Source organism: Anser cygnoides, chromosome 27 (assembly GCF_040182565.1).
Source record: "Anser cygnoides isolate HZ-2024a breed goose chromosome 27, Taihu_goose_T2T_genome, whole genome shotgun sequence".
In the NCBI taxonomy this organism is placed as follows: Eukaryota; Metazoa; Chordata; class Aves; order Anseriformes; family Anatidae; genus Anser; species Anser cygnoides.
The window spans coordinates 3,815,846-3,833,445 of record NC_089899.1 but is presented as its reverse complement, the minus strand read 5'-3'; the positions used below and the strand labels follow the sequence as shown (position 1 = coordinate 3,833,445).

At 43.9% G+C, this 17,600-nt stretch overlaps 1 protein-coding gene and 1 long non-coding RNA gene across 6 annotated transcripts in view; one reads left to right on the top strand and one right to left on the bottom strand.

The window, feature by feature from the left end:
- LOC106045005 (ceramide synthase 4) overlaps positions 1-9,339 on the bottom strand; it is a 54,603-nt gene extending 45,264 nt beyond the window's left edge. Inside the window, exons 1-3 of one of the 4 annotated variants that reach the window (XM_066983794.1) lie at positions 9,204-9,320; positions 8,434-8,518; positions 3,741-3,795 (exon numbers count right to left, since the gene is read on the bottom strand). In XM_066983794.1, the coding sequence (XP_066839895.1) occupies positions 3,741-3,760 (20 nt within the window). In that variant the 5' untranslated portion in view covers positions 3,761-3,795; positions 8,434-8,518; positions 9,204-9,320. Of the gene's footprint in view, positions 1-3,740; positions 3,802-8,433; positions 8,519-8,635; positions 8,766-9,203 lie in introns of those variants that run through there. The other 3 variants (XM_066983793.1, XM_048077647.2, XM_066983795.1) reach the window with 3 other exon arrangements.
- Positions 7,914-14,120, top strand: LOC125184490 (uncharacterized). 2 transcript variants are annotated; one of them, XR_007168588.2, is made up of 3 exons: positions 7,914-8,047; positions 8,480-8,757; positions 13,993-14,120. It is a non-coding gene; the product is annotated as an uncharacterized lncRNA (long non-coding RNA). The 2 variants fall into 2 exon arrangements; XR_007168587.2 differs by lacking the exon at positions 13,993-14,120 and adding an exon at positions 9,792-12,070.
- Positions 14,121-17,600: the final 3,480 nt, after the last annotated feature.

The following is a 17,600-nucleotide window of genomic DNA, read 5'->3' as shown; positions in this document are numbered from 1 at the left end:
ATGCTTGTCCAATGTGTCATCTGATTCTTCAGCACTTCCAAAGCACATTACAAAGCAAATAGTGGTATGGTTCTGGACTGATGGCCCTCTCCTGGTCTGTTCTCTAGGAATCACCTTTGGCAGAAGGGTGTTTGTGTTCTGTTCCGGAACAGAAAGGCTTTCCTCCTCTGTTCTGCCACCTCTGGCCACATGGTTGGTTCTGCACAGTTTATAGCAGCTCTCAGAAGGTCTTCATCTCCAGCATCATCCAAAGTTCCTACTGCCCTGCAGTCCAAAGCTTCACCATTGCTCGTTTGTACAGTCAGTCCCTACAGTGAGTCAAGCCCTATGTCATCCTTCACTCTGCCACAAATGGGGCATTTCCCCAAATATGTGTTTCTCATTTATCACCCCAGCAATAACAAACATTCAGCTAAGTGAAGCACTGAACTCCTGAACTGCTAATCTTCAGACAAAATGAGAGAAACAGTTGTGATAATAAGGAAACGGGAAGACAAAGGAACAAATACATGTGACTTCTGTGCCACAGATCTAGCAAAGATAAAACATCAAAGTGGAATTGGATCGTCTTGAATGCCAACAGAGACTAGAAAAGTGCTTATCTATCATTCCATGCTAGGTGAGTTTGTTTGCATTAGGTTGAGGGAGGCATCCTTTATTATAACCCAGCACACCTACAGATGCAGATCATAACTTTTCACACAATCTCCATTCTCCTCCCTCACGCAGGGAACACACAAGCTTTAATTACTTTCTACCAGCTGGCTTTGAATTTCAGTATCAACAGTTCCATCAGTTTCCCAGGTTATTTGTTCCCACAAACTCCCCAGGCTGTTTCAAGGCTTAGAGAGAAAAATGAAATTTTAATTACTAAAATTAAGATTTTAAAAATGACACCCTTATACTTCTAAAACTGGTACGTTTTCATTATTTTTCTTTCATTTCAAAACACAAAACCTAAAACTTTATCTGAGAATAGCATCTACATTCCCAACTTTACAGCAAAAGCAAAATACATTTAAAACATTGTCTGAGAAACAGCAACCAACAGAAAGATTTCCCTTTCTCCACAACTAAAAGAACTGACTCACTTTTCACAATCATTACTGCTTAGTGAGTAATGCAATCTACTGTATGATGATATTTATTAAAAAAAAATTGAATATGAACTATGTGAGCTGAGACAATCACACCTCTACCAGTTACAGTGACTGGATAAGTGAACACAACCCAGGCCAGAGTGACAGCCACAGCCATTTCGATTTCCCTGTACAAAGTTAACATCTCTGGCTGTCACAGCACAGGCCTGATTCATGTTAGCTGAGCTCAGGGTTTATTTTTAAAATACAGATACTCAGGGTCACTTTCTCCTTTCTTCAGTTCACCACAAATCGATGTAATTACTGGGGGAAAATAACTTCACAATATAAATCACATACTAATTATTTCAGGAATTCTGATTTCAAGTTTTTTCTTTAGTATCATCTCTAAACAGAAAACAAAACAAAACAAAACAATGATCTTTTGTTTAAAAATATTAAAAACAATCTCTGGCATAACATCTTTCAAATCCTTCAGAAGGCAGTTATCTTTCACATATGTATGAAGACAGATGGACAATAAGGAAGCAGTTCCCCAGAAAAACTCTGACAGTACCCCAATGGGTAAAAATAACCCTTGTTACAGAAAAATAACCCAAACAGAGCCCGTTTCCCTCTTTCAAGTTTTTTTTTCTTTCTTTCCTTTTTTTTCATATATTACATATTCTCCCATGTGCCCGGTGATAGGATGAGGAGGAATGGGCAAAAGTTGCGGCAGGGGAGGTTTAGGTTGGATATTAAGAAAAACTTCTTTACTGAAAGGGTTGTTAGGCATTGGAATGGGCTGCCCAGGGAAGTGGTGGAGTCACCATCACTGGAGGTCTTTAGAAGACGTTTAGATGTAGAGCTTAGTGATATGGTTTACTGGAGGACTTGTTAGTGTTAGGTCAGAGGTTGGACTAAGTGATCTTGGAGGTCTCTTCCAACCTAGATGATTCTGTGATTCTGTGATATATAAATATATGTAATAGAGACCCACAATAAAATTAAAGCCTTTACTTCAAAGAGAAGGACAGTCAAGGATGTGGAACAAAGACCTGCGATATATTTCAGCAATCTGAGGAAAACAGCCCACAGCTAGAAAGCCTGTGTGTGAGGTCTGGCCCATGAGTGTCTAGCAGGACCAAGGAGAGTAGCTCTGTCTCCTTCTTCTGATAGAAAGGATGTACCTGGTGGAGAGCATTGGCTTGCTCAGCTTAGCTTTGGTAGCTTTATGGTAGCTTTTCAACAGACATCAGCCCAGGCTGGGTAACAGCTCCTGAAACTGATAAACCCAACATAACAATACAAGAACCTGCACTATGTATGCAGTACCCCAGCTCTTGGTAGAGTTTCCTATACACCTGTTCATCAGATGCACTCCGGATCTAAAGACAGTGTTAGCTGGAGCTTTTACAACACAACCTGCAGCGTGTTGCATTGCAATCAAAAGCATCGCATAAATTCCACACCTGTGACATGTTACATTGCAGATATGCCTGCAGCACTCAATTAATATATTAACTAGAACAATTCAGTTTACTAGTAAGAAATAATTACGTGATCTGTTTTTAAGTACATTCTTGTGTCAGATAAAGACACTTGCTTTCCCCTTTCTCTTCAGGTAAAGGCATGGGTTTTCTGCTACGGGAAATAAATTTGGAATGGACATCAGGAATACAAGCATGAGATAAAACATAGGGTACAATAAACTGTCCTGACTCTGGAAATCTCATTACAATTTTGTTCTTATCAACAGGCTATATACCATCTAGAAACTATCTACTTCACAGCTGAAGTAGAGTCAGCTCAAAACTGCTCTCATCTGTTTACATTGGATTTTAGTGTGAACTTGTTCTATCACAGTAATGTTTGGATGCATTAAAAGAGTTAAAATTAAAAGAAGAAAAAAAAGTGATCTTCCAGATAGTGCTGTGAGTTATGGACTCAATCTTCAGCATTTCAAAGGCAAATATATGTTAATCAGTGCCCACAGTACAGAAAACAAGACAGACAATTTGTTTTGATTTGTGGATGTTAGTCCTCTGAAATTTTAAAATCTTCCCTCTTGTGAATTTGCTTTCACCTGAACAAAGCCAGACTGCAGCACAGGTGACCACAGCGAGGGAGGAAGCAGACGTTTCCTTTAAGATTATATCAATGGGTGGAGAGATTCAACTTTGAAATGAATCTCCTGCTCTGTCCAGAGTGAAGAGATTCTTCTGCTGTCACAGGTTTTTGATAACTGAACATAAAGCGTTAACAACACTGCCAACTGAACCCAACACTGCCAACTGGGAGTAGGCCCCGGGCCTCCACCCGTTCCTGACGAGCACTCCCATTTCTGTGCTACAGCCTGCCTGTACTCAGCATAACTATTTGTGAGGCCTCACAGTGAACCAGGCTGAGAGAAACATTTGGGTTAAAACATTTTTTTTCTTTTTACTTGGGTTGATTTCCCCCCACACCAGTTCTTCAGCGCAATTCACCACATGGTTTCAAAATCATTTGTGCAGGCTAAACAAGATAGGGAAGAGAAGCCCAAGTGGCTTGTGGCAGGACAAAGGTATTCATTTATCATTGACCTCAATCTGATCAAACTGTAGTGCTGCAGAAAACATCTCTGCTGAACAATAAAAACCTCCAACTGCTACATCATACCTGGTAATATCTGGATTCATGTCATCAAGTCCTTATTGACCTCTGGAAAAGGAACCTGAACCTGAAAAAAAACAAATGCTTAAATATTCTATATACATAGCCAAAAGTAAATTCTGAGTGTACATATTCAAATAAATTGCAGTGACCCTCAGCATCACATCACTCTACCTGTATTCCTCCCATATTTCTCCTAGAGGTGAGTAGGAAGCTTACAAGACCTTCCCTTACTCATGTTTGACTTGGAAAAACCAAGAGTACATGATAACACCCTTGCTGCATTTTATCCTCTTAGAGAGAAGATGGCTATGAATTAAGATTTTAAAATTCCCTGAGAGATCTTTCATTTTAAATAATTGCTTCCGAAGTCTTAACACGGCAACTCAGCTGCTAGAAGATGGATGTTAGAATCTGTTGCAAGCAGCGGTCACAAACCAGTTGTAAAATAAGCAAAAGTCGGAGCTATGTCTACATGGCTATAGCCTTACCATCTGCTACAGAGATTTTCTGTTCTTTCACTAGTCTGTGAAGCATTATCCTCAGCTGTACATATTTCAGAAAATATGAACTTGTCTAAATCTATGAGCCAGAAAGCAAATTTATCCCCAAAAACTTTGCATGGGCAGTTTCTAGAAGATTTTAGAAACTGGTGTTACAATACAGAATAAAAATTTAGAAAACAGTTATAGTTTTCTTGTCGTCGCATAATATTGTGTTTCTAAAGGACCTTGTCAACAACAAGCACGCAAAAACAGGTGTATTCTTTATTGCATACAATAAAGATGGATGGTACATCCTAGCTTGATCATATTTCTGTTCGAGTAAGAATTAGTGGAGTGATAAAGTAGCAAGAAAAATGACACATTTGTCCAAGGAATTAAGAATGCATCTTCATCTGCCACAGCTCTGAATTGCTGCCATGAGGTAAATCTCAATACAACGTCTACATCTGGGAGAAAGACTTTTAACTGGAGGTGGAATTATCCTTCTGATACAGGTGCGGTTTCTTCTGTTTAGTTCATTCTAAAAAGAGATTTTCAAACGAAGACCTAGGTAAAATTTGTTTGACAACTGATGTACGAACATTCACTTAGGTTTCTGAGTTTCCAGATATATAGGCTTATTCTAAATACTCTCGTACTGTTGACCGTCTTTATTTCTACTTGCTACATAATGCTACTAAAAACTTAGGGCACAAGGACTCACGGTTTTCTCAGAAACGTTCAGATAATGACCAGACTTTCCCTGGTTAGATCAGTCAACAAAATACATTTTAATCTCTCTAGAAGGCATCTGTCAATGTACTGTTACGAACAACAGAGAAGCTGTACGTGGGAAAGGATCGAACTCCCCATCTACATGGAAGTAAGAGCTGTCAAAATGTCCTGCTACAGGTAGAAATTTATTTTCAGGTCTTTCTTTACATATTACATGTGTTCCCAAATCTATGATAGTGTGGACCAACATGTGAACCAGTCATGGCAGTCAGGTGAAGTCCACAGTGAGGGGAAAAATGGAAACATCTCACTGGCTTTAAAAAAGGGTAGAAAGGAAGACCATGCAAAATACAGACCAGTGAACCTCGCCTCTGTGCCTGGGAATATCGTGGATCAGATCCTCCTGGAAGCAATGTTAAGGCATATGGAAGACAAGGAGGTGATTTGAGACAGCCATCATGACTTCAACAAGGGCAAATCATGCCTGACCAATCTGGTGGCCTTCTATGATGGAGGTCTGCTATGTCAGCTGACAAGGGAAGACCGAGCGATGTTATCTACCTGGACTTCCCTATGGTCTTTGATACACTCCAACACAACATCCTTGTCTCTAAATTGGAGAGAGATGGATTTGATGGACTGGAATTGGCCAATGAATAAGGAATTGGCTGGATGGCCGCAGCCAGAGTTGCAGTCAACAGCTCTATGTTCAGGTGGACATCAGTTGTGACTGGTTCCCCTCAGGGGTCTGTACTGGGGCCAGTATTGATATTGCTTAATATCTTAATTAACAACATAGACGGTGGGATCAAGCGCACCCTCAGTGAGTTTGCAGATGATGCCAAGCTGAGCGTTGCAGATGACACAACAGAATGAAGGGATTTCATCCAGTGTGATCCAGACAGGCCTGAGAAATGGGCACACATGAAGGTCAACAAGGCCAAGTGCAAGATGCTGCACCTGAGCCAGGGCAACCCCAAACATCTGTACAGACTGGGTGACAAGTGGATGGAGAGCAGGCCTGTGGAGAAGGGACTTGGGGGTATGGGCGGATGAAAAACTCAACATGAGCCAGCAGTGTGTGCTTGCAGCCCAGAAAGGCAATTGTATCCTGGGCTGCATCAAAAGAGGAGTTGCCAGGAGGCTGAGAGAGGTGATTCTCTGCTTCTACTTCAGTCTCTTGACACCTGACGTGGAGTACTGCATCCAGCCCTGGGACCTCCAACATAAGAAGGACACGGACTTGCTGGAGCAGGTCCAGAGGAGGGCCACAAAACTGATCAGAGGGCTGGAACTCCTCTCCTATGAAGGAAGACTGAGAGAGCTGGAGATGTTCAGCCTGGAAAAGAGAAGACTGGGGAGACCTTATTGCAACCTTTCAATACTTAAAGAGGACTTATAAGAAAGATGTAGAGATTCTTTTTACAAAGGTGTGTAGTGTTAGGACAAGGGGTAACGGTTTTAAACTAAAAAAGAGTAGATTTAGATTGGATATAAGGAAGAAAATCTTCACTATGAGGGTGGTAAGACATGAGGTTGCCCAAAGCCCTATCCAACCTGGCCTTGAGCGCTTCCAGAAGTTGTTCATCCATAACATTCACTGATCTAGTGAAAGATGTCCCTGCCCATGGCAGGGGGGAAGGACTAGATGGTCCTTTCCAACACAAATCATTGTATGATTCTATGAACAAAAGATAGCTGAACTTTTAACAGGGGTATCTATCTCAAAGAACAGAAAGCTATTAGACTTTCCTGAACCCTTTTTTTATTTCTTGAGCCCTCTTAGGCTCAGGAACATAATCCACATTGAGCCCTCTTAGGCTCAGGAACATAATCCACATCAATCGTCTTTCAAAAACACACTCAATTTCAGGAATGACTGATAAAGTGATTCTTGTGTTTACTGGACACCACTAGGTCTATAAAAGATTGGCTATTGTTGTGACACTGACTCTTCAGAACTTGCTCTCTCCTTCGGACCAAATACTATTTAAATTCTGAATAGAAAAGGATGTCAGAAAACCACAAGTAACCTTCAAAACCACAATAAAAATGCCTTCCATCAAGCTTGTGACCTTGTGCAGAGAAGAAAAAGAACTTCCTCAAGTGAAGCCCCAACTTCTGGGCTTCAGACAGGTCACTGAGTGTCCCCAGGTAAACTTGGGAGGAAAGAGTGGATAGCTTAGACACCCTCAAGCACCACCACTGTCTTCATTTCTTTGTAGACTAGGGTGTCCTTAGACATCCTCTAAGAACAAGCGGAAAAAGCACCAGCCCAGAAGGGACATTTTTAATTTGGATTAGAGCTGAAGTATATCATTAATTCCTCAACCACTGCCTGTAGAGATTGCAGCAGAAATCTAATCTTTCACTCATGAACAGAGAAGCTGAGTCTCTCTGAATTATGTGAGTGATAGGCTACAATAATAAATCTAGTTTCTGTGGACTCAGGTGGACTGCAATGGAATGGCAATGTAATAATTACTTTTCACTGCATATATTTGCTCTCCTTCCTGCCGGAAGCAACTATCAAATTGAGAAATCTCTTCTCTTTGCTTTATCTCCTTAATGCAATTCTAACAGAAGAAGGGAATTAATAAAATTAATATTTTATATGAATTTCATCAGTTTGTTACAGCTACCCAGAACAGGTATTCCTCACTGAGTAGCATTGATTCTAGATAAAGAGAAATTTTGGCTTAATATCAGATGCACTGTTCAGTTTTGCCAGCTTCTTTGATGCACTGAAACATCAGCATATCACAGTCTGATTGTTTCCAACATACAGCCTTGGGTTAACAATATCAAAGAAATCGAAAAAAAAAGGCTCCTTTGGGTTTCTAAGTCTCCGTACATCTCCTAAATATCTTGATAAACTTGAGCTTGCAGATAGATGAGTCACCAGCACATTTTCATATCTTGCAGTTGTCTCTGGTCAGTCAGAAGAAAGACTGGCTCCTTTGGAGGACAGAAGTCTCCATGTTTGTCCCCTCAAACACACTTTCTGTCTGACTTTTGCAAAACTTAAATAAGACTGCACGTTAAAATTGCAAAACAAGAAAATTTTATCTTCAGATGTAGATAAAGGTGTAGGTAAGAAAGTAACCATATTCAAATCTTGCTAGCTAGAATTCAGATGTCTGAATTCATATAATTCGTCGTCATCTACCCTGGAAACATTCATTTCATGCTCTGATACCTAACTTGATTCAGACTGAACTGCCACTGCCTCATAAACTTACCATACAAGCTGGCTTTAAATGATTCCAGAAGTGCAAACTGCAATCTAAAACTTCTTTTTTTTTTTTCTTTCAACTTTAGCCTAAGCTGTTTTTTTTTTTATTTTACTACTTGAATTTTGATGAACAAATAAATCATTTTTAAAAATGATTTACTGTTATAAAAGATTTATAAACGTATTCATGAAGACCCGTGGCCAGCTTTGCCTTTTTTTTCTTTCTGGGAACAGTTTTCATTACCAGCAATAAATTTTTTTCTTTAATTTCATCCTCCTTCCATGCAAAGGGTTAAGAGTGAAGTACTGAAGACTCAACCAGCAGCTACCTACAGGAAGACAGAATGGTTTCTCAAAAAGTACCATTGCAATTGCCTGCTCTGACCTTCTTCACCGCAAACACAGCTCAATACCACCCCTTATTTCTGCGCTGATTTCACACTAACCGGCGGTGCTACACCAGAAGAATGGAAAGCTCTCCTTTTACAGCAGAATGGCACGAAGGATTTTTCTTTTCCCTCCGGACGGGCAGCCAGCAGCAGGCCGACCAGCACTCCACCAGCAGCAGGTGAGACACGGATCCTCCCAGCTCTTCCCACAGCACGGCTCTGCTGGGGCGGGGGGGGGCGGGGGTGCCATGAGGGCACCCTTTTGGCTGCTCCTTGCAGCCCCAGCAGGAACCCGTGCCTCAGCAGATCCTCCTCCCCCGGCCACACAGGGGCCGCCGCCCGCTGCTCGGGCCCGGCACAGCCGGTGCCCCTCACCTCCGCCCCCGCCACCCCTCCGGTCACGGCCGGCTGCGCGGGTACCTGACCCCGGAAAGCCTCCGGCACTGTCGCTTCGCCCCCCAAGCACTGCCCGCTCCCCCGCCAGGCACCGTCCGTCCCCCGCAGCCCCCGCTCCGCCAGCGCTCACGCACTCTCCCCCCGGCCCCGCGGGCTCCCGCCGCTACTTCAGCCGCCACCTGCCGCCCGCTCCCCCGCCAGCCCCCGCCGGGCCATACCCGCCCCTCACCTCCACCTCCCCCGGACACTTCCCCGGCCCCCTCTTTCTCTCTCTCTCCCCCGGGGCGGCGCCGTCCCGGTCTCCGCGGAGACCCGAGCGGCGTCCGGGCTCTGCCTGCCCCCGGGCGCGATGAGGAGGCGGCGGCCTCGGGGCGGGGCCGGGCCGGGCGCTTCTCCCAGCGCGGCGGGGAGGACCCCGGGCGGCGGCCGGGCCTGGCCTCCCGGCCTCGGGGAGCTGCCGTGGGGAGGTCCCGGTTGGTCTTTTCCAAGCTTAATGATTCCATTCCATGACCCGAGTGGGATGGTCCTGTGCTGAGCCCCGCGGGGAAGCGTCTCCCAGAGGCCGGAGGGCTTTGATCATAGAATCATAGAAACATAGGGTTGGAAAGGACCTACCAGATCATCTCGTCCAACTGTCCTCCTGTCACCAATACTACCCACTAAGCTACTAAATCATATCTCTCAGCACCTCGTCCAGACGCTTCTTGAACACCGCAAGGGACGGTGACTCCACCACCTCCCTGGGCAGGCCGTTCCAGTGCCTGACCACTCCTTCAGAGAAACAATTTTTCCTGATATCTAATCTAAATCTCCCCAGGCACAACTTGTGGCCGTTTGATGGACACCCAAAACCATAATGATGGACACCCAAAGCCACAAGCGGGGCACCCAGGCCTGCAGGGGCCAGGATGTGAAGAGAGTGTGGGGGTACCAGCAAGGGAGGAGAGGCTGGTTCTGGTGACCCTGGATGAGCCTTGCCAGGAGTGATGCACCTAGGAGGTGACAGGACCATTACAGAAATGTCCATGTGTGTTTCAACATTAAAGGAAAATTTGGCCTGTTTGCCTTCCCCAAGAGGGAACGAATGTCTCTAGGAAGAGAAGCAGGTGTCATGAGCTGGAAGGGACAACTGTGCTAGGACATACATGCCATGGCAGCCCTAATACAGATGGAGTACCACCAGAACAAAGCCACCGATTTCCTTATTTTCTCTGATCTTTCATTGCATGTCAATACTGTTCTTTGCATGGTGCCATTTATAGCTGTCAAAGTGAGAATTAGATGCTAATGAATTAGCCTAACTATTACTTTATATGCACTTTTCACAAGTGCAAACTAAAAGATAAGGAAGGTGTCATGGGAATCTTCATCATGAGACTCCTGCTCCTGCTGCAGTTCGATGGAATGGCAGCCATCCTGCCACTGCCCTTACAAACCAGCTCCTGCTCCTTTTCTCATGATACATGCTTCCCCCTTTTCTTTTGCTAGTTACCTCTTTTACTTCCAATACTCTCCTAGACCTCTTTATAATGGATCTGCTAATTTCATGCCTGCTCTATCACTTGTGTAAAAATACATTCTAAAATGCACACATATGAAAGTATGGACATGCCATTGTATTTTAAAATCCAGACATTGTGCATCAAGCAGGACATACAGCAGCCTATAAAAGTTTAAATAGATGATGCTGGAGCCCATTTCTGCAGTTCCATGTTTCTTTTGCCAACAGTGAACCTGGTTAGTTTAACCCAGTATTTTCTTCATAAACATTATAAGAAAAGAGACAGAATAAAGTCCCTCAGCAAATCGCAGCTGCCCTTTACATGATAAAACAAGGGTTGAGTACTACATGTTATTTCAGCCTCTTGATGAGGCAAGTCAAAACAAGGAGAAAGAGCTAATGCAGTGGGCTACAGCTTTGGAATCACTGCAATACAGCTGGGTAGATTTTAAGGCCAGAAAAAAAAAATGTTAAGCTCATCTATTCTGTCCTCCTGAATTACGTAGGCCAAAAAAAATTCCACCCCATCATTCTTGCTTTCAAGTCTTGGGAGTACAGATCATGTGTACTATTATTGTTTGCCAGTGTGCTATAATGCATTCTTGGAGCACTTAAGACTGTTCTCTCATCTTACTAAAACACTTTCTATCAGTTCTTTATTTCCAGACTTTTCTAAAGCTGTAGCCAGTATGGTTTTGATAAATATAGCTATAAATACCTGTGTAGATAGAGCTGTTAACAATTTAAAATCAAATTTAGTCACTTGTTAAAGTTTTTTTTGCTTACCGATTGTATTTCACATGCTCAGTTCTAATCAAGCAACGCATAGTCAAGCATGTAACTGACTGATGGCTTGAAAATGGTTTCCGCTCCAGATTGCCATGAATGTACTAGCATCTGTACAAATATACTGGTGAATATTTGCACAAAGTATTTGGGCCCTGGAGTAATAACGTCAGAAATCTCTAGCCATATCATATTCCCTTGGGTGGACCCCAACGCTCCTACATGCATTAGTGTTCCTGTAGCTAGTTGAATGGCATCATCAAAACCAATTTAAAACAGTGCTTGACCAGCAGTCTTTGTATTGTAAATCCAGCTTTTCTGGGTTTGATCCAAAGCCTGCTGACATGAGTGAAAAGCTCCCACTGACTTCCAAAGGACTTGGATTGGGCCTTCCTTGGGCAAAAATCTGCTAATTTCAGAGCAGAGGGTAAATAAAACAGAAATGTTTAAAAACGCTGGAACAAAGGAAGGGGCTTTGCTCGGGGTGTTATTTGTCTTTCTCACCCCCTCACCCTGGTTAGCTGTGACTTCCTCAGTTACAGAGGTGGAATATGAGTCACACTGCTCAGAACAGAAATTTTTGCTTAATCACCAGAGTCACCGGCACACAGGGCCATCATCAAAACACAGCACAAACCCCAATGCCCCAAAGCAATTCAGGACACAAAGCCTTGGTGAGGAGCCCTGGTGCACAGGGACACGACCTGTGCATACCTTGTCTTTTATATAAATCATGACGCATTTTGAACTCTGACTGTGAGTGCTGAACAGTGCCCCTCATTCTGACTGTAGAGGGTGCTCCCTTAAAGACTTAAAAGTTACCGGTCTTTTTATAGTATGCACCTCGAGACATCCAAAGGGGTCTGGAACACAAAGATGGACATGCAGTCTCTAAATATCAGGCTTCTTTGATTTTTTTCAGAAAATAATTAGGATTTGAGGTACTTAAAAATAACTTTAAAACAGGCTGACAAACCCATTTTATTATTTATATTACAATATATCTATGAGTAAGAAAAACTGGTAGTTTGAATGTGATCATTTATCCGCTAGCTGCTTAATGTGGGCCAGATGTTGAACAGTTCCTCTGCTTATAGTCTGTGAAAGAGTCACCCTTTGGAATTCTGTTTGTCGAGTCCAAATAAATCTCTGACCAGATCTGGTGGTCAGTTTGTCATCGATCTCTTTGGTTGTGATGTGCTGGACACCCTGCGTGTGCCCTGTGTCAGCCTGGACAGCACCCTCAAGTGGAAAACCAAAGTCCCTGCACACCCAATCTGTCCCTCTCGGTACACCTGAACTTCAAACATAAATGGGTACTGGTGAATATACAGCATGGTCACAGAATCACAGAATTGTAGGGGTTGGAAGGGACCTCCAGAGATCATCAGGGCCAACCCCCCTGCCAAAGCAGTTCCCTAGAGCAGGCTGCCCAGGTAGGCATCCAGACTGGCCTTGAATATCTCCAGAGAAGGAGACCCCACAGCCTCCCTGGGCAGCCTGTCCCAGCGCTCCGTCACCCTCACTGGGAAGAAGTTCTTTCGCGTGTTGGTGTGGAACTTCCTGGGCTCCATTTTGTGGCCACTGCCCCTTGTCCTGTCCCCACAAACCACTGAAAAGAGGTTGGCCATGTCCCTCCGTCTCCCACACTTCAGGTATTTATAGGCATTGATAAGATCCCCTCTCAGCCTTCTTTTCTCAAGGCTGACCAGACCCAGGTCTCTCAGCCTCTCCTCCCAGGGGAGGTGCTCCAGGCCCCGTATCATCTTTGTGGCCCTCTGCTGGCCTCTTCCCAGGAGATCCCTGTCTTTTTTGTAGCAGGGAGCCCAGAACTGGACCCAGTACTCCAGGTGAGGTCTGACCAGGGCAGAGTAGAGGGCCTTGACCTGCTGGCCATGCTCCTTTTAATGCACGCCAGGATCTCGTTGTCCGTCTTGGCCACCAGGGTACACTGCTGGCTCATGGCCAGTCTGTCGTCCGCCAGGACCCCCAGCACAGAAGGAAAGCACATTCCTCTCTGGGCTACACAGTTCCCCATTGCCTCCCATCATCTCATCTCTTCCGGTAAATCCTGCAGTCTGCAATACACAACGAGAAATCCACGGGGAATCCACAGCCCCAACCTGTTCTTACAGACCTCGAGGGGGAGGGATAGGGAGGAGATGAAGTCCTCTTCCCCTCTGAGAAAGCACTGCCACGTATTTAGATATAAACGGAGATACCATTTAATGTTTAATTGATTTAATTGATTCAATTTATTTTACAGCTTTTTAATTTGTGTGTTCATGAACACTTAGCTTCATAGTGACCCCATTGTTATTTCTGAGGGTTAGATGTACTCTAAAAACTTCTACCTGCATTGGTTTTCAGGGGATTTAGGAACAAGGATATCTGGCTTGTGTAGGTGAAAAAAAGGTGCCGAGAAGCTCTGCTCAGCTAGTGCAGTGGCACCTCTGGGTATCTGCAGCAGCACAACCTCAGATGTACAAGAACTTGCTGGTGCGGTGGCAGAGCTGTGACAATACGATGAAGTTTCAGGAATCGTGCTCGCAGATACCAGCGTTCTGATATTTTACCATGCATTTATCTTTCCAATAAAATACGTGTGAAGCTTCACTTTTGCCAAAATTCAAATGCAACATGAATTGTGCACTTCTTGCTAGTGACTCTGTAATAAGCCAAATGGCAGTCTTTTCCTGCTGTTAAAATGCTTCTTTCACTTTGATTTCAGGTGTTCAAATGCAGACAGAACTGAACTTCCTCAAATCACAGCGTGACAAACTGTTCAAACAGGATCCACTTCCACTTTTTAGGAGCTCCCAAAAGCGCTAATAAAAGTGCCATAATTTTCTCTAATGATCCAAAGCATTGCAGCTTGCAGTGATGTTAGACTGTTTTGGAACAAAACTGAATTCTTTTCCTCTCAATTACTTTCCCTTCTGTTTACCTCACTGTGCTCTCCTGTGACCTTTTCGGGTCTCAGAGGGAGGTTGTGTCAGCAGTTCAAGTGTTGATAATGTTCCTAGCGCTATGGCAGTCGGGGAGGGTTGCAGCAAGTAAGCGACCCAAGATGTGAAAGGCTGTTCGTGCAAGCACTGGAGCACTTCTTGCAAAGTTTCTATTGTTCATAGCAATGGGCAAGGAGGCAGTTTCTCCTCCCCTCACATTTTAAGGAAGACCAGGGCCCGGTGGCAAAATTCTGTAGCAGAAAAGCAGACAAGTTACTCAGGTGCTTTTTGCATGGTGAACCCACTGCCACTACAGCCCCTCACAATGGGCTTTGCTCTCTGGTAGGTCACGTTTCAGGAAGGAAGACATAAAAGTTCACATTATTTTGTGTAACTCTGAAATTAAAACTGACAGAGAGAACAGATCTTTGCGAACTGGGCACAGGCCTGGTGCACCTGGGAAGGACTGAGCGCTAAATCACAGTTTTGAGTTACTCAGTCTGAGACACACCGGACTTACTCCCTTGTTTAAGGGAGCAGAGTTGTACTACAACAAATCTATCCAGTAGCTACCTGCTGCTGAAAGAGGCTGTCCTGACTTTTTCAGCCCTTATTCCCTCAGGCACAGAGGCACAGTCCTACCATTCATTTTACCCTCTGATGGGCCAGTTTGAGGAGCTAAACCACCAGAAAACATTATTATTATTATTTTTAATTAAACCACTGTAAGAAAGATCTTTTATTAATCTTTCTTCTAGTTTAGCTGCTTAAACTGGCTCAGCCAGATGCAGGTATGAGTGCATGTGACTGAAGAGAGGCAGCAGCTGGTGCAGTGCAGTGCAGTTCAACAGCAGGTTAAATCGATCTGTTCCAGCTTGTTACAAACCTGACCCACACCTTACTCTTGGCTTCGTGGTCCTCATACTTCCAGTGTACCGGCACAAACACTCGTGCAGAGGCATTGTAATTTGGCAGCAATGCCACTGAAAGGAAAACAAAAAAAGATTTTCTCTTTCCCTAGTCCTAATTTAACAAAGATTATTCCAGCCTTGATGATGTTTCAGTATACATACGTGATTTTAGCCAACTAACAGCTGCAGAAATTAGGGGTACAAGGGAAACTGTGTAATTAAAATGACCAGCAGAAAAGTCTGTGCGTGTTACCTGCCACACAGAATGAAGAAGCAGTGGCATGCTGGAAACAGCTCTGATTCCAAGATTCGTGCAAGCGAAGACGAAGCCCTCAGGCCCTGCCACCTATCTTACCTCATTCCTTTAGCTGAATTTTGTCATCCACTTTTTTGAATTTAAACACACTTATATGTCAGTTTACTCATGAAACAAGTGTTGCAGTCCTGTCTGATACTGTCACCAAAAGATACTGTCACCAAAGTAACTTGTACAAATGTTTCATGACCCAGCTTTAGGGGCATCAGTGACATTTCTTTTTAAAGGTATCTTATATTCATCTCTCTGAGCATGAAAACATCTTCAACCCTGTTCTTGAAGATAACTTCTACATATTGGTGTTCTCTAAGACTGCAAAGACAAAGACTTAGATGCTGACACACAATTATTTTCTCCAAAGTAAAGCTGTTTTATCTCATTTTGATTTAGGTATTGCTGTTGGAGGACACAGCTTAACCAGCAGGTCGATTAAGATATGACAGCTTATTTTAGAAACAAACAGTTGTACTGAAAATTTACAGAGACTCTATTTTTCATCAGAGAATGACATTTTGACTAAATAAGGAGTGCTGCCACTTTAAATTATAACTTCTCAAGAATCACACAGCTGACATGAGAAAGTCTGCTCCGCAGCTGTGTCTGGGAAGATTAGGCAAAGGCTTAAGGCCCTCTGTTGCTGGAGGAAAGTCTCCAAAGATAAGTCTTAGTTATTTAAAGTAAATCAGCTGTAATAGCCAATGTGATGAGAAATCCCACAGTGAGATATTAATAGAGATAAATGGATGGGAAGGGTACATTCGCAGGCAGTCTCCTTGCAGCATGGGCAAAACCAGGCATTGTTCTTGGACATCCAGGCAGTTGAGCTGTGCAGACTGTTTTCCTGATGTGAGCCTAAGAGATGATGCTAGCTTTCTATTCCACCAAAGGAAAAATACTCACAATGCCATGGATGGTAATACTGAGAATGTGATGCTTTGCTGCTGTCTGTATCATTACGACAGTCACACAGCAGGCAATGGTGAACAATTTTACGATCCTAATACCTTTAAGTAATACTGAAACCCTCTTATTATTGATAGCCTTCAGACAGCTTCAGAGCCCCTTCTCACAGCTGTTTCGTAGCATCCCTCCTGAGCCTGAGCACGCGCAAGAACTGGGTTCAATCAGCGAACGTAGTGAGGAAGACTATCGACGACGACCAGAAGACCCAGAAAGACCACCAGCAGAAACAAATGTACATGCGTCAGGGACATTTACATGGCACAGAGCAGCTCGAACATACTGTGCGTGTCCCAGTGCTTCCCGCAGTCCGCTCACCCACCTCTGCTGCCTGTGTCTGCTGCATGGCCTCACTTGCACATTTTTCTTGCTGTGTGTCAGCCTGACTTGGTAGTCTTTGTGCCTTATGGCCTCGGGTATCAGGATAACTTGGCTTACTGTCTGGTGCTGAAGCTCGGTAGCCTGAGCCAAATTTATAGCTTTGGGAGGGTAATAGAAAAAAGAGAAATGCAGGCCCTGTGAGTACTCTTGGATGCTGTGCAACCCGCTCCCCCCAATCCAAGGCTATATGGGGAGCCACGTGGGAGCAGATTTGTTCCTATTTTAAGGACAGACCAAAGTATCCAACAGCCACTTTGTCTCCCCTGTACAGTCTGGCAGGATTTGAATTACAAACCTCAAGGGACTGTGCTGCTCCAGGGGATTAGAGAGGAAAGCTGTCCCGGGATCTCTGTCTTTCTTGACAGAGCTACAGAAGTATACGATCTGTGGCTATTATTAGATATTGCAACTTCAGCAAGCAATCCCATGCCCTTTCTGTACTGCTAGGCTCTGCTCTGTCCTGCTGTGATCTCAACCTGCAGCACCATTTTCAGGGTGAACGTGTCACTGGCCCTCACCAAGGTCCCTCCTCCTCCACTCTGAGAGATAAAAGTGACCTGAGAGTGCCTAGCATGCCATGAGAGCATCCTGCCTCCCCCTTCCCCTTGCACAGCCTGTTCAGCAAAACTCAGAACAACACTGTACAGGTGATTTTATTTTAAACAAAATTGACCTATTCATATTCATTTTCTCTTTAATTTCATTCACTGATTCTCTAATACCCATATACAAGTACTGCTATGGATGTGTGCAAGTGGTTTGGACAGGTTTGGACACTTGCAGTAACATGGAGAATAGGCAACACTAGCTAAGGAGTCCTCAA